The sequence below is a fragment of the Nelusetta ayraudi genome, unplaced genomic scaffold (genome assembly GCF_046127955.1).
Source record: "Nelusetta ayraudi isolate G7.1 ecotype Tasmania unplaced genomic scaffold, CSIRO-AGI_Nayr_v1 ptg000022l, whole genome shotgun sequence".
NCBI lineage: Eukaryota > Metazoa > Chordata > Actinopteri > Tetraodontiformes > Monacanthidae > Nelusetta > Nelusetta ayraudi.
In genome coordinates, this window is record NW_027466072.1 from 4,995,001 (window position 1) to 5,008,765 (window position 13,765).

The following is a 13,765-nucleotide window of genomic DNA, read 5'->3' on the forward strand; positions in this document are numbered from 1 at the left end:
ACTATGAGTCTTTCCTTCCGACTTACGCTCGTTTTCATGCGACATTATAGGGGTTTCTTTTCTTTCTGTTTTTCCTTTTCCGGCTGAGACAAAACTGTATTGCTGGGCAGCTTCATTTAAACGATCGGCGCCTGAGATTCGCCATGTTTTTCACGTTGAACAGCGACGCTCTGTCGTCACGTGACTCCAGTTTGCGCCCTCTTATTGGTGGAGGCCGCTGGTAGTCAATGGCAACGCGGAAGCGAATCGAACACCGTTGACGCTCTTCGGCAGGTCGAAAACCAGTCGCTCGTCACATCATACACGGCAAAGACACGGGTACATTTAAACTCGTATCATACTTCAACGGGAAACTAGAATAAAATAAAATAAAGTAATTAATTTCATATTTCAAACGTGGACTTGTCGCAGGTGCAATAGCTTCTTCGCTCGAAGAAAATGCATGGATGGATTTCAAACATAAAAGTATGAATCGTGGAGTTTGAAAGTATAACACCACCGTTTTTTAGGCACGGACACATCCGCTTTTCCTTACTTTTGATTTTCAGAGGCACATGTTCTCATAACTTTTCACATTCGTTAGTTATTTCTAATTCTACAGACTTGCGCGAGGTTTTTAAATCCCCTAAGGTATTTACACAACCCCCCCGGACTCACAGCAGCACGGCAACGAAAACATGAATACAATTCAGATTCGGACGGATAAAAAGCGCCACTGACCTGTAAAGAAGAACGCTGCGAATGGAGTCGAAGTCCTCCAAATTTTGAGAGAATGAGCCGCCATGTGTAGAACTATTGAACATCATTTGTCAGTCATCTTGTCACCGGAAAGCGCAAAACAACGCTGCCCTAAACTCCGAAGACTGGTAATAAAAGTGCACTGTATCCGCGTTTCCATCCCGTGCACGCTAATTGTTCGCGTGTGCATCCACAGCTGGTATATTAAAAGCCTCAGAAAAGCCCATTCCATTCACTGCGGGACGGAGAAAGTGCAGCCGGTGAGGAAAGTTATTCCTGACTTTTTCCTCCCTCCAAGCTTTGAGCGCTTCTCCAGGCCAACGTAGCGGAATTTCACCCGGCAATTCTTGCCAGGTGGCGACATGACCCGCCCCTCCGAAAACACCCAAGGAAAAAAATACCCAGTTTAAAGAGAAATAAAGGAAAGATGAAAACAGAGACGAGGAAACAGAGGAAACGCACATTTTAGTGAGCATGGGATATGTCTCGTTATTAACTCACAGATAAGATTCATGTATGATAAATAACTTTTTTTCCTTCTTCCAAAAAGAGAGAATTGCTCACACAGTGAATTTGTAAAATAAAATAATTCAGTGTACAAAATCTAGGAGATGGAATGACCGCTCTGGTACGCTGGAAAACTATTTCATTTGAACCACTTTCTCATTATACTTTAACCGTGTTAGCAATAATGGTACGAACGGCTTCACTCAATTAACAGAGAGAAGGGAATTTAATCATCTGGTGTATGTCGCATGACTCGCGACAGCCTCGAAACTTCAAGTCACTCTCAGGGAATTCACATTCAGCGTATCCTGGTATGGGTGTATAACCAAGTAGATTTCTTTCACATCGTAACACTACCACTCTGAACGTACTTACTCCCTCACTGCCCCCCGAAGGGAAACATTGAACGGTCATCAATAGTAAAGAGTGCATGAAATCAATCATACCTCTTTACTTGCTTCGCGCTCAGAAATAAGTACCACAAACTCGTCATCGTGGGTAGCGAGACCAAACAACTTTTGAAACACATTTCACAGTCAGAAACTATAGAAATGATCCCTAAAAGTATAGTCTTAACGGTTAACATGTCCTACCAGGCAACTTGTACGAGGACGACAGCTCATACAGTCATGGTAGTTTTTAGTTTACATTTATTGTGTAATAATACGAAGAGCGTGTCTAAATTCTAAATATTTATATTTCTGTAAATGTTACAGTATAATTTGTTTGCAATAAACACTGGGGATGATTCCGATACTTCTGTGGTATTAAAGACGCGTGATCTTTAATGTTGTATGTGTACATATCTTCACATTAAGGACCCACAATTCCATGCGGCTAAACTCTCCGATCTCCTATTGGTTGTGCACATACCACGTGGGAGCTAATGCTAACTACAGCAAGCATAAATTATAAGCGTGAAAGGCGTAATCACTAGTAATATCTAAGCAGTGCACACTGTCCGAATGGTGAGTTTACCGGCTGTTTCAAGAAGAAAAAAAGACAATAAATATGTCAAGTAAAAAAAGACAGTGGTGCTTTCTTTTGTGAAGAGGAGCTAAATAAAGCAGACTTGTGCACCAACACTGAGGCCCGTGTGCAAACGTTACTGCAAAATAGTTCCTCTACGTTAAGGGCTTGTGCGTTTGTAAATTTGACGGCGACGTTTCTTTTCTTTTTATTCTTCGATCCAAGGATAAACAATGCCTCAGAGAACAAAAAGGAGATATTTTTTTTGTAGGGCTATCAACCAAATAAAATTCTGAAACTTTAAAAATAGTCAAGCTATCGCTCAATCTCGATCAGACGTGGGCAAACTACGGCCAGGTGGGGCGTATGCGGCCCGTTAAACGTTCTAATCGGGCCCACCGAACTTGAAGAATTTCTGTTAATAGTAATTAAGAAATTAAATATCTATATTTCATCAGATATTTTGTTGGAACGCTTATGTTCATTATTTAATTGACATTAAAGCACATGTTTTCCACATACTCACACATCACATACGTGATATATTGTTCTCCTATGTGAAACTGGCCCCACCGTCAAAGTTAAGAACACATTGTGGCCCACTAGTCATAAAGTTTGCCCACCCCTGGTATAAACCGAACCGCTTCGAATTGTCATGAAGAATGTCTCCATCATGCGAGCCCCTCAAGCGGATGTTTCGCTCAATTAGAAAAAAGAAGAAAAAAAAGAGAGAGAAGAAGACAAAAACCGCATTAAGCCGTTTTATTTACGCATTAGTCATGTTATTAAGTTGCCAAATAGCGTGGACTCGAAAGCGAACAAAACCAAATCAATACTTTTGAGTCTAAAGAACGACTCTTTAGCTAATGTACTTCCTACATGCGCATGACCTCCTTGCAGTCTGCACAAAATTCAACACAATGTTAATTTGGTGACATTTTGAACGAAACAATAAAACAAGGAAAATAACTATGGAAAAACGTGAAGCTCTCAAACATTTCAAAAGTTGAAGCTAACTATTGATAATGATTTTTGGTTTTGCTAACTTTGAAAGGCCATTGCTGCTCAACAACTATCAGAAATACCTTTTGGTAATGAATTCAAAGTATCTGACAAAATAAAACAAAGTTAACACGAAACATGTAACCCGTTACAGCTATATTTAACGCAGCTAGTCTGAAAGTGTTACGGGACAAAACTGCCATCTGCTGGTGAGAAAGCGAAATGAAAACGATGGAAAAGAAATTACGGAGCTTTACTCTGACGTCATTTCTATGCGCCACTCACATCTTACAGCCAAGAAGCGACGCCTTGTAATGTTTACGTCTTATCATTGCACAGATCGAGCGACAATATGCGAGATAATCGTTTTGACAAACCGAAGGATAGAAATAACGATATTAAATAAATATATTTTTTTAACGATAGTAATATTTGGGTTTTTGATGCCGATCTGACACTGAAGTGAGATCTGTTAAAGTTGCCCGACACCTGGCGTGGCTTTCGAAACTATGTCACATATAATTCACCGTTTCCTCTCATACACGTAGATAAATGTACTGATTTCTGTAACACCACATGTAATGCTTTAGAGAGGAATTTAAGTGAGGCAGATACTGAGCAGAACGTATGAAGGAAATGGCTCATTGTCAGTCGGATGTGTGTGAAGTGCAGCTGAATGGAGTTTCAGAGGCGATGGATCTGCTCCAGATAGACGTTGAGGCTCAAGTGGTGGAGGGGAGAAAAGGGAGGAAAGAGGCAACCTGCTCAGTGAGTTGTTTTCCACATGCTATTAATTGTCAGGAAACTGGTTGACACAATATCAGCCAAAAATCAAGACAGAGGAGTAGATTCATTGATTGGTCAGTTTTATGACACATAAAATGCCATTCTTTATATCTGGAGAATTTCCATACACATTTGTTTTCTGGAACTTCTTTATCAAACCTGAGTGACTGAATTATTCAATGCTGTTAACAGTGTTTTGTTTCAAATTAACAGAGGAACGTGATGAGAAAGCAGCGCAACTGGGAGAGGCAGGTGGAAGCAAAGAAAAGCAAGAGGAAAGAAGAGAAGCAGAGGAAAAAGCTCAGGCGTGAGCAGGAATCTTGGAAATAACATGTTCATGTACATGGAGATCATGGTTTTTGAACAGTGAATTAAGTCACCTTTTCTTTCATTTCTGGCATTCAGGGACTGATGGGTCACACTGCGAGTTCACCAAACGGACTTTGAAGGCGATCACTAAAGAGCGCTTAGCTGAGGCTCTGATCTCAGGGCCCAAACTCTGTGTAGATCTCAGCATGACTGACAGCATGTCTGACAAGGTAGCAGACTGACCCTCTCAGAAAGCACCTTTTTCTAACAATAAGCACATCATCATTATTGCAACTGTCTACGTTCACTGTGCACTTTTCTTTTAGGAGATAAGCCGACTGGCTGCTCAGCTAAGAAGGCTGTACGGATCAAACAAGAAGGCAACACAGCCTTTTCATCTTTTTCTCACCAACCTCGAAGAAAACAGTCGCCTTTATAACGAATGCCTTAGAATGAATGAGGGTTTTCTCAACTACATGGTTTGTTCTTGAATTCCTGCATCTACATGATAATAGTTCTGAAAACATAAATAAAAAGCCATCAGGTTTTTTTCCTTTTTTTCTTTAATCATAATACAGTGCCACCCTGTTCCCTTCTCACAGTTGGACATAACAGAAGAAAGCTGTCTGGACCTTTTTCCTTCAGAAGCTCTTGTATACCTCACACCAGATGCTGATGAAGGTTTGACTCAACTTTATTTCTTAAAATGAGCACTCTCCCGAAGAATGAACTAACTCCTAGAGACTACTTTATAAAAATGTAGTAAGAACCTGTCGTTTTATTAGTATACAATTTGACCAGCAGAGGGCGCATTTAATCACCAATTTGCTCTGCTGCTTTTTCACATTGTACAGGAGTTTATATTTCCCAACAGTTTTAAAACGGAATTTAAGGTCCTTAACGAAATAACGTTTTGAGAGTAACCCAACAATAAAACAAGATTGCTAACACAATGTTAGAGACTCGACCCCTTCAAATAATGATAAACAACGTGTACTAAATTATGTTTCATTATGCTTATTTCAGCCTTAGAAACTCTGGATTTTGACAAAGTTTATATCTTGGGCGGACTTGTGGATGAAAGCATACAAAAGGTTGTCATCATCATCAAATACTCGTGTGTGTGTGTGTGTGTGTGTGTGTGTGTGTGTGTGTGTGTGTGTGTGTGTGTGCGCGCGCGCGTGCAAATACATATTCATCTATATATAACTAATTGAGAATGTTCTACTGATGATTTTGTTTACAGTAGGTTAAACCAGCCATTGTAATTATGAATACCACTGTGTTTAATTCAAATGATTTAAATCACGATGTTAATTCTGTAAACATTCTGAACATCTTCACCTGCAGAAGCTCAGTCTCCGAAGGGCCAGAGAACTGAGTGTCCAGACAGCGAGGCTGCCCATCAACGAGTACATGGTGAGAAAAATCAACAGCAAGAATTTCCATTCAAAGATCCTGGCAATTAACCAAGGTGAGCCGATTGTTCATAATCGTAAGACGTCTGTTATGCTGTTTAAACAAGGTTCCTCTCTCCCTACAGTGTTTGATATCTTGATGACGTTCTGCAACACTGGCAGTTGGACAGAGTCCCTGCAGGCTTGGTTCCCACAAGCCAAGGGCTACGTTATTCCATCAACTGTTTCTCCGCTGTCACCAGCCTCACCAACACAAGCTTAACCTGCGGCCAACACTCAGGTCATCACGCCACCAACTAAGCGCCTGAGAAGCAGTGATGCAGTGTGATTAGTGCTGCATTCTATCAATGAGCAAAATAAATGCACAACATCTATTTTTTGTCAGCTATTATGTGTAGAGTTTTAAATTTTAAATGCTGTTTTTAATGTAATTTTATACGTAAAACATGTAGGCTTGTTAAATGGCTCGAACATTGCATCAATCAGCAATTCTTTTTTTGTCTATTAAGTGCCTCTGCCTGTTAAGAGAACTGGGATGGTGGTGACCGATACTATTGCATTTCCACAGAACCAAACATTACTAAAGAATCCAAGCAGATGTTTTGCTTCCAACAAACTGCAGTTAGTCAAACTCCAGCATATTCACTGTCATTCTTTGGAAAGCATTATTACCAGGATATGTGGAAACGATGAAAGATGAATAATGCCATAACCAGTCCACACTTGTTATGGCACGCCTTGGTCGCAGACAAAGTGCAAATTAGTTGAAGCTAGATGTGGCAATGTGCCTTGACATCCAATGAGGCTGGGGTCTGGAGGCGAGGCAGCCAGTCAAAGGAATACAACATCGGAGTGCGTTTGCATGTTTACTTTACGTACAAAAGGACTAGATCAAGGGACAGATAGGAGTCAGACTTCATGCCCTGACAAAACACTGTTGTTGTTTGAGTTTTGAACTCGGCCCAGAACTCTGTATGTTTGAATCCTGAATTAATTTGTTTACTAAAGACATTGGCATTCTTCTCCTGAAACTCTTCATTAAATGAACACGCAGATCGGCAGTACAACATGAGAAAATACTGCGATCCACCACTAAACACACCCAAGGCAGTTTAAGACAACAAGAAGCTCAAAGTTTAAAAGTAATCCCATTACCGATGGCAGCATGAACACTCAGACACAGACATGTTTATTTATGTCAGACTGCCGTAGGCTTGGTTCCAGCCTCAGTGTGGTTAATAAAATATCTCCTGTCTTTGATCTGATGACAGAAATAAACCTTTGCCAAGAGACAGCAAAGTGGATTTAGAAGTTTATTGCAGTTTACATGTCAATCTGAGAGTTCAAATAACATTGAAATACACAACCAAAGCTAAAATAACATCAATGATGGATGGCAAAAAAAGCTTGTAAAAATGCAGGACTCATGTTGTTGCACTGTGGCATTAGCACATTCATCTTCAGCCAAAAAAAACATGCTTGTGTCATGTTATTATAGGTGTCTTCTTCGAGAGGAGGTTTTCCTCTCATTGAGCTGCTTGTCCATGACAAACTGGACCAGCTTCTTTACCCAGGATGACTTGGGATTGAGGCACACCTTTGTCCCACTTGCCAGTCCAGCTCTGGTTTTAAACAAACAAACAAACAAACAAATGAATAACAGCGTGATGGACACAACGCTTAGCTGTTCATAATTTATTTCAGGCCAGAACTTGAGTGCTGAATATTTAAATGGATACCATTTGAAAAGCACCCAATCCTCTCAGATAGCTCAACATTTAAGACAAACACAAAGAAAATCTACTCTCCAAAGTTGGGCTCTGAAAATGTATTATATTAAATGTATCATATTGTGTGAGAGATTTAAAAAAACGTTTAGAGCTTGTCAGGAAACGTAGACAGGGAAGGATGAGTTACACAACACAGTGTGAACATTAAAGGGGGAAATTGTGGTGGCAGGAAAAAAAAAAAAACTACTTCGACACGTGCTGTGTGATTAATATGCCACTTAGTCCAAAGGATTTCGAGTAAAGCAACAATCTTGAAATGTAATATCCATCTTTCTGACATATTTACACAACTTTTTAGCTCCTAAGAATCTTGCTCTCCCACGCCAAATGAGTAAAGGACAACTAATTGAGTTTCTAACTATCAGCGGAATTGACGTTGTGATAAATTGTAACATGGAAACCAACCCCATTGCGTCATTGCACATTGCTCAACTCACATAACTTCTGTCTCTGGACAGTGAGGCCCTTCAGGGATGAGCTTGATGCTCCGCAAGCTCTCTGGAGGGATGATCCTGGACTCCACTTGCAGGCAGTGGCAGCGTGTGTTGTAGTCCCTGTTGATCTGCGGCATACCTGCGGTCACGTGAGGAGAGAAAATTGCACTAAATTCAGCCAGAAAAGACTGGGTAACTGTTCATCTTCTTTCATAACACTGTTGTGCAATACAATCCTGCTTGCCCTCCCGTCATCTTTTTTCATTCGACAACAACAACACAACAATCTGTTTTCACTTCCTAGAGCAAAACATGTTTGTCGTTAAGCTGCATGGCAGAAAAAGAACAAATACTGGACAGTCAGTGGATGAGGTAAAGTGTCTTTACATCAGAATCAGGCACAAATTAATCTGCAGCAGATCGACCGTCTTACCATCAGTGAGGGCAATCACGGTGGCAGCCAGGAGCAGGATGCAGAGCTTCATCTTGTCGGGTTTCTTTGTCTCGGCTGAGAAGGGTAAGTGGCACACCGGCCGCTCAGCTTATATACACGCGGCACTCCGCTTTCCATACAGCCATCATGTGCTCCTCATATTTTTGGGACAGAAAAAAAATTGTCGTCTGTCTCGGTTTCACTTTTGAGAGTTCACATGTGCGAGCAGAAGGCAGGTCATGAGACAGCAGGTTAGGGGACAGGCCAGAGGCCCCGTCGAGGTTAAGAGACGCTGGCGAGGTCGCCAGCCACAGAGATGAGTCACACACAAGCAGCAGCATGTCCGTCTGGCAGACAGTCAGCCGCCAGCCTGACCCTCACACGTGTGCAACGGCCAAGAGCGCATCAGCAATCCACTCCCTCGATAAATAATAGACAGTAGATAAGGTCAACATCAGATAAAGTCCAAAAACAAACAAACATACAGTTTTAAAGGAAGTGACTCCGCACATGACACAGTGAGATCATGCTGTTTTCCCTCCTGAGGGTTTTCACTGACTTAGAGGCAACAGTGCTTGGTAAATGCTTCTTTTTTTATTACCTTGGCTTCATATTATTTGATGCAATGTTGTCATTGGGATGTAGATTAAATTATACAGTTTATACAGTGTTTATCTAAAGTATTAGACCACCACCCATTATTTGGTTTATAGCGCAGCGGTGGAAGCAATTATCAAAATCTTTAATTTCAATACAGTAGTATGTCGACGCTGTTTAATTGAAAGTACGTTTCGAACGCTAATTAAAGCTCTTTAAAAAAAACAAACAAACATACAAGCTTTTTTTAAAATCCCAAAATATTTGGGATTTCTTATTTTTAATGACTGGTTGAATGTGTGAATCCCTGTGTACATTTATGTGTTATCATGCCATGTCATCATGGCGTATCTTTTTGTTCGGCTATGTATGTCTTTATTAAGCTTCAGGATGATCAGTGACAAGTAAAAATCTCCTTTTGATGACAAAGCACTTCTTACTGCCTTATGATTGGAGGCACGCATCCTCTTCAAACATCTGCCTCATAAATGTCTCATGATAAGAGTGACCACAAGACCACTTGAGTTTATCACTGTATGACTTGGCTAGACAAAAAATAAAAAAAAACAACAAAAAAACAGACACAATAAAAATCCCAGATCACACAATAACCATGATGACATCACATGACTTGCAAATATCACAACCAAAAGTTAAAAGCGTTAGACCTCACTAATGGGTGTGAAAAACCTTTGATTGAGAACATTTTTCTTTTACATTGGTTAATCTTTCACAGGTATTCATGTCCGGGCAAAGAATGTGCATGAAACCCAACCTTTCCCTGAATAGGAACAATATACTTGTAATATTATAGCCTTTAGCTGAAGCGCTGTGACTGCTGTAAAGAATCACTGTTTATGACTCATGGCAAAGTGGTAATTACCACACAATCAATCAGTTCATTGTGGTTTTGTAGTTTTGAAAACGGCTGTGTAGCAGACTGTGACAACTTGCTTGACTTGATTTTTTTTTTCTTTTTTTAAATAATTCCAGAGTATTCCTTCTCTGATCCTTCATCCCTAAGGAGAAGTATCTGTTTGAGGAAGAGGAACTGAGGAATGCGTTGGCTTGGTTTAAAGATTTATTCTCTTCCAAAGAAAGTAAAGACTTGCCTTCCTCCTCAACTTGTCACAACATGCACAGATTTGCCTTTTAAATTATCCACATTCAACTGTTCACTTTTTAGGTCAAATTTTACTTCAAATTAAAGCCACAAGTACTTTTCATATTAAAACCTGTGAGAGATTCCTTGGCTCAGTGCACTCAAGGGATTTGTTGGTTGAACAGGCAATAATGTGTGGTTTCTGGAATGATCGCAAAACATGTATTTATTTATACATAATTCAAATAACTCAATGGAACATGTAATGCAAACATAAAGCTCCAGCTGGGCTCAGGAAAGAAACGACTTTCCTCAACCGCATGAGCATGAGCATGACGCACTATTGGCTGCTCTCTGGAAGTTAAAATGCAAACAGAACAAGAACAGTGGCCACCATTGTTTTCACCAAAGGACATTGGGGTCATCATGAGAAAACTTAAACATTCATACACAACTCAATTTCTCTTCTGTGTATAAAGACTTCGGTGGGTGAGGTTGTATCACTCGGTGTGATCTGCCAGACTGCATTCAACAAAGAAGAACACAGATGCAGCTACTCATTTCTTGGCATAAACTCACGCCACACAGGTTTTCATCGTATTTCCTCTTCTATCGTCAAGTCTCTTAATAAAGTCAAGTCGATGGACATTAATTGGAAATATTCAAGATCTACTCGCTGTGGCCATAAGACATTTCTTAATTCAATTCTCGAGGCTACTATCACATTTCCTTGGAAGCAGAACATCCTTGTTTATATTCAGACTCACTGAGTGACATCATTAAATAGTTTGCACACAATGTTTTTCTTTATTTTTTCATTACAGCTTTTCACATACAGTATAGTGCAACACAGAATAATGGCATGACGCATGATTTGGCTATTAAAAAAAACAACATGTAAACTTCACAGTAGAAGAATTAAATATGAAAACATCTAAATAGGTTTGTGTTTAAAAAAGGAAACAAGAAAGTGCTCAGTTGTGCACAGAGTAACGATACATTTTGACATGACATGCTAGTTGTTTTTAATGCTTCACGTTTTCTGACACACCCAAAGTCGCAGAGTCGTAAGAGCGTTAAACATTTTATAGAATTCATGTGCTGTCTTCAGATCCACCAGTTCCAGTCCAATCAAATTGTTTCCGCACAATTGACCTCTCTCAATATTGCACTGCCTGTTTTTTTTGACTGGGTGAAACAGGCAGTAACCTAACCGAGGACATATTCACCCTTTTGGGAAAACAAGCTCAACCTCAGATGGATTAATACCTCATTAGAAGTGATTCACCAGCTTTGTCAATACTGGTTTTGTGAGGTTGTTGGTTGTTGTGTTGTGGCTGTTGCTGATGTGGCATTGCCCTGTGGTGATACTGATATGCTGGTGCGCATCTTCCTGGCAATCAACCTGCGAGGAAAATAATGGCTTATTTCCAATGACATTAAAGGCTCAAATCTTTTCAGTTAACTTTAATCATCACGCTCCATAACACAAGAAAAGATGATCAAATAACATGTGAACAGAAAGCAAAGAGACACAAATGGATAGAAGGAAAATAAAAAAGCTAAACAGAATCTGACTTACTTCAGTTTCGCTTGCAGGAGCGCTTCAGTGAATTTGTGACCAGGGACAAGACAACGGAGACCCCCGTATTTCATTTTGACACTGTCATATAAGGAGGAAAAACTAATTAATGATGATGAAGAACTACAAGAACAGCACCAGAAATTAACGTTCTCTGTTTTTCAACAGTTGGGCCCTTACATGACTTCTCGCTTGCTGCAGTACGGACGGACAGGATAGTCTGTGATGTCGGCCATGAGAGCAACATTCACAAATGTGGTTGTTTTGACACAACGGCAGCCAAAAATAGCTGTAAAAAAAAAAAGAAGAAAAAAAAAGGTGTTAAGTAAAAAATGAAATGACTGAAGATTATTGTTGAGTTTTTCTAACCTGAAACCGGCAAATATAATACTGTGAAAATTAAAATGAAAAACAAAAAACTGCTATAGGAGAAAGGATTTCACTTACTATGTGATGCACACAGGTGGATGCAGGCGAGGAGGAACATGCACTTGATTGCAGAATTCATCTTTGTTTCAAAATGGTACAAAAAATTAATTCTTACTATTCTGGTAATTGTGGTCAATCTCTCTTTGTTTCTTCAGCTCAGAACCTCTGTTCACACAGACTGCAATGCATTGACTCAGCAACACCCCCTTATAACAATGTGGGAAAATTCTGGGAGGAAAAAAAAACATACTCTTGCTTAACATTTGAGGAGATCGGAAGTGTTCAAGTGAAGGCGTGGACATCCGCCAAGTCAAAATGCACACGCAAATTTCTGTTGATTAGATAAGAAAGTGTATAATCAATCATCTTGTTACTGAACATTGTTACAAAGCATCTGTATCCTACGGTTACATTTTAAACATAGTTCATGTACTATTTAGATTCTATTAAAAAAAAGGAAACAAAAAAAAAACGTGCCTTTTTTTTTTTTTTTTTTTTTTCAATAATTTTTAATTTATATTTATTCATTTTATGTCTTTACATCTTGCACTCTCACATGTTCCCTCTGAGACCATCCTGCTGGAGGAGCGTGTTGAGGTGTTTAGTACTGAACAATATGCACCCATGTTATAGGAAGCCGCAATACAACCTGGTCTCTGAAGTCCACCGACATAACGCCATAAGAACCAAGACAGGAGGGTTGTGTGTTCCGTGGCGGGAGGGAATTAACAGAGCGACTAGGACATCTAGTGGTTTTACAGAGTACTGCCTGAGACTAACAGGCGTTTCTTTTTCATCTGAATTTAAACCTCACCCACAGCAACAATGCCCTGCGCTAAGTGTTTCCTCTCGGACCTTCCTTTATAAAATCACTCATTTAAACCGGACAAAAACACTCTAGTATTCACATTTGCCAACAAAATGGCATTTATACCCTTAATATTAGATGGAAAAGCATCTCTCTCTATATATATATATACACACTGGGGGAAATATGGTCAGTCTGTATACATATACTGTATATATACACCGGGGGAAATATAGTCAGTCTGTAAACATATATCTATACAGACTGACCATATTTCCCCCCTGTTCTCATTCGTTCATTCCATTAGGAAATTATTGACAAGGACATTCTATCACTACCAGAAAAAAAACAACGATTTAAATTTCACCGAGCTACATTCCACCCCTCTCACTGTACTACAAGTGATCAATGGAAATAGAAATAATGCAGTGACTTCGTTTGAAATCATTGTTAATTTTATTTAATTTGCACAGAAACATCATGTTATGATGTCATGACTTTTCCTCGCTAAAGAAATATGGACCGCATCTGAAAATACAGACAACAAAGTGATCAATTTACATTTTAACATGGAGTACCAAATGTGTCTACATTATTAATTATTGAACCAGTTTTCCAAAGTTTTCGAAATAAATGTACATGTAGTCAATTTTTTACATACTGTATTTAGTTGAAACTCGAATGACTTTACTGCAGACGCCTTGGAAAATCACCTGGGGAACTACGCACCTGGCATTTTCCTCTACCTATTAATTGGGTGTGTTAATCACTATAGACAAAAATGAAACCAAGAACGTTTCAAACTGGTCTTCCGCGAGCTCAGTCCCTATAAAAAGCCTGCGCAGCTTTCATTTGTGAGAC

The 13,765-nt window shown here is 39.6% G+C and overlaps 3 protein-coding genes, 1 long non-coding RNA gene and 1 other non-coding gene across 9 annotated transcripts in view; 1 reads left to right on the plus strand and 4 right to left on the minus strand.

Annotated features, from left to right (window-relative positions):
* The window catches only part of intu (inturned planar cell polarity protein), a 21,053-nt gene extending 19,828 nt beyond the window's left edge, over window positions 1-1,225 (minus strand). Inside the window, exon 1 of one of the 3 annotated variants that reach the window (XM_076028250.1) lies at window positions 721-1,225. In XM_076028250.1, coding sequence (XP_075884365.1) covers window positions 721-806 — 86 coding nt within the window. In that variant the 5' untranslated portion in view covers window positions 807-1,225. Of the gene's footprint in view, window positions 147-720 lie in introns of those variants that run through there. The other 2 variants (XM_076028253.1, XM_076028251.1) reach the window with 2 other exon arrangements.
* Window positions 1,226-1,600: 375 nt separating this feature from the next.
* On the minus strand, window positions 1,601-1,819 carry LOC142889562 (small nucleolar RNA U3). Its single transcript, XR_012926852.1, has one exon. It is a non-coding gene; the product is annotated as a small nucleolar RNA U3 (small nucleolar RNA).
* A 1,681-nt stretch (window positions 1,820-3,500) lies between these two features.
* On the plus strand, window positions 3,501-6,184 carry trmt10b (tRNA methyltransferase 10B). Of its 2 annotated transcripts, none has more exons than XM_076028259.1 (8): window positions 3,501-3,984; window positions 4,216-4,309; window positions 4,408-4,541; window positions 4,638-4,790; window positions 4,914-4,992; window positions 5,338-5,405; window positions 5,662-5,785; window positions 5,855-6,184. In XM_076028259.1, exons 1-8 carry the CDS (start codon window positions 3,844-3,846, stop codon window positions 5,989-5,991), a joined length of 930 nt encoding a protein of 309 aa, XP_075884374.1. In that variant the 5' UTR covers window positions 3,501-3,843; the 3' UTR covers window positions 5,992-6,184. The 2 variants fall into 2 exon arrangements, with proteins under 2 accessions (XP_075884374.1, XP_075884375.1); XM_076028260.1 differs by having other exon boundaries at window positions 5,662-5,730.
* Window positions 6,156-8,693, minus strand: cxcl19 (chemokine (C-X-C motif) ligand 19). The gene is made up of 3 exons (XM_076028261.1): window positions 8,387-8,693; window positions 7,957-8,092; window positions 6,156-7,351 (listed from the first exon to the last, which is right to left on the minus strand). Exons 1-3 carry the CDS (start codon window positions 8,436-8,438, stop codon window positions 7,222-7,224), a joined length of 318 nt encoding a protein of 105 aa, XP_075884376.1. The 5' UTR covers window positions 8,439-8,693; the 3' UTR covers window positions 6,156-7,221.
* Window positions 8,694-10,284: 1,591 nt separating this feature from the next.
* Window positions 10,285-13,408, minus strand: LOC142889482 (uncharacterized). 2 transcript variants are annotated; one of them, XR_012926842.1, is made up of 6 exons: window positions 12,952-13,408; window positions 12,638-12,861; window positions 12,115-12,324; window positions 11,848-11,956; window positions 11,668-11,748; window positions 10,285-11,490 (listed from the first exon to the last, which is right to left on the minus strand). It is a non-coding gene; the product is annotated as an uncharacterized LOC142889482 (long non-coding RNA). The 2 variants fall into 2 exon arrangements; XR_012926841.1 differs by lacking the exons at window positions 12,638-12,861; window positions 12,952-13,408 and having other exon boundaries at window positions 12,115-12,387.
* Between the last annotated feature and the right edge of the window lie 357 nt (window positions 13,409-13,765).

Coding starts and splice junctions, on each gene's coding strand:
- trmt10b (XM_076028259.1), top strand. CDS start 3,844: ATGAAGGAAATGGCTCATTGTCAGTCGGATGTGTGTGAAGTGCAGCTG. Junction 3,985..4,215: donor GGAAAGAGGCAACCTGCTCA/GTGAGTTGTTTT, acceptor TCAAATTAACAG/AGGAACGTGATGAGAAAGCA. Junction 5,406..5,661: donor TGGATGAAAGCATACAAAAG/GTTGTCATCATC, acceptor CTTCACCTGCAG/AAGCTCAGTCTCCGAAGGGC.
- cxcl19 (XM_076028261.1), bottom strand. CDS start 8,438: ATGAAGCTCTGCATCCTGCTCCTGGCTGCCACCGTGATTGCCCTCACT. Junction 8,093..8,386: donor CGTGATTGCCCTCACTGATG/GTAAGACGGTCG, acceptor ACGTGACCGCAG/GTATGCCGCAGATCAACAGG. Junction 7,352..7,956: donor TGTCCAGAGACAGAAGTTAT/GTGAGTTGAGCA, acceptor GTTTAAAACCAG/AGCTGGACTGGCAAGTGGGA.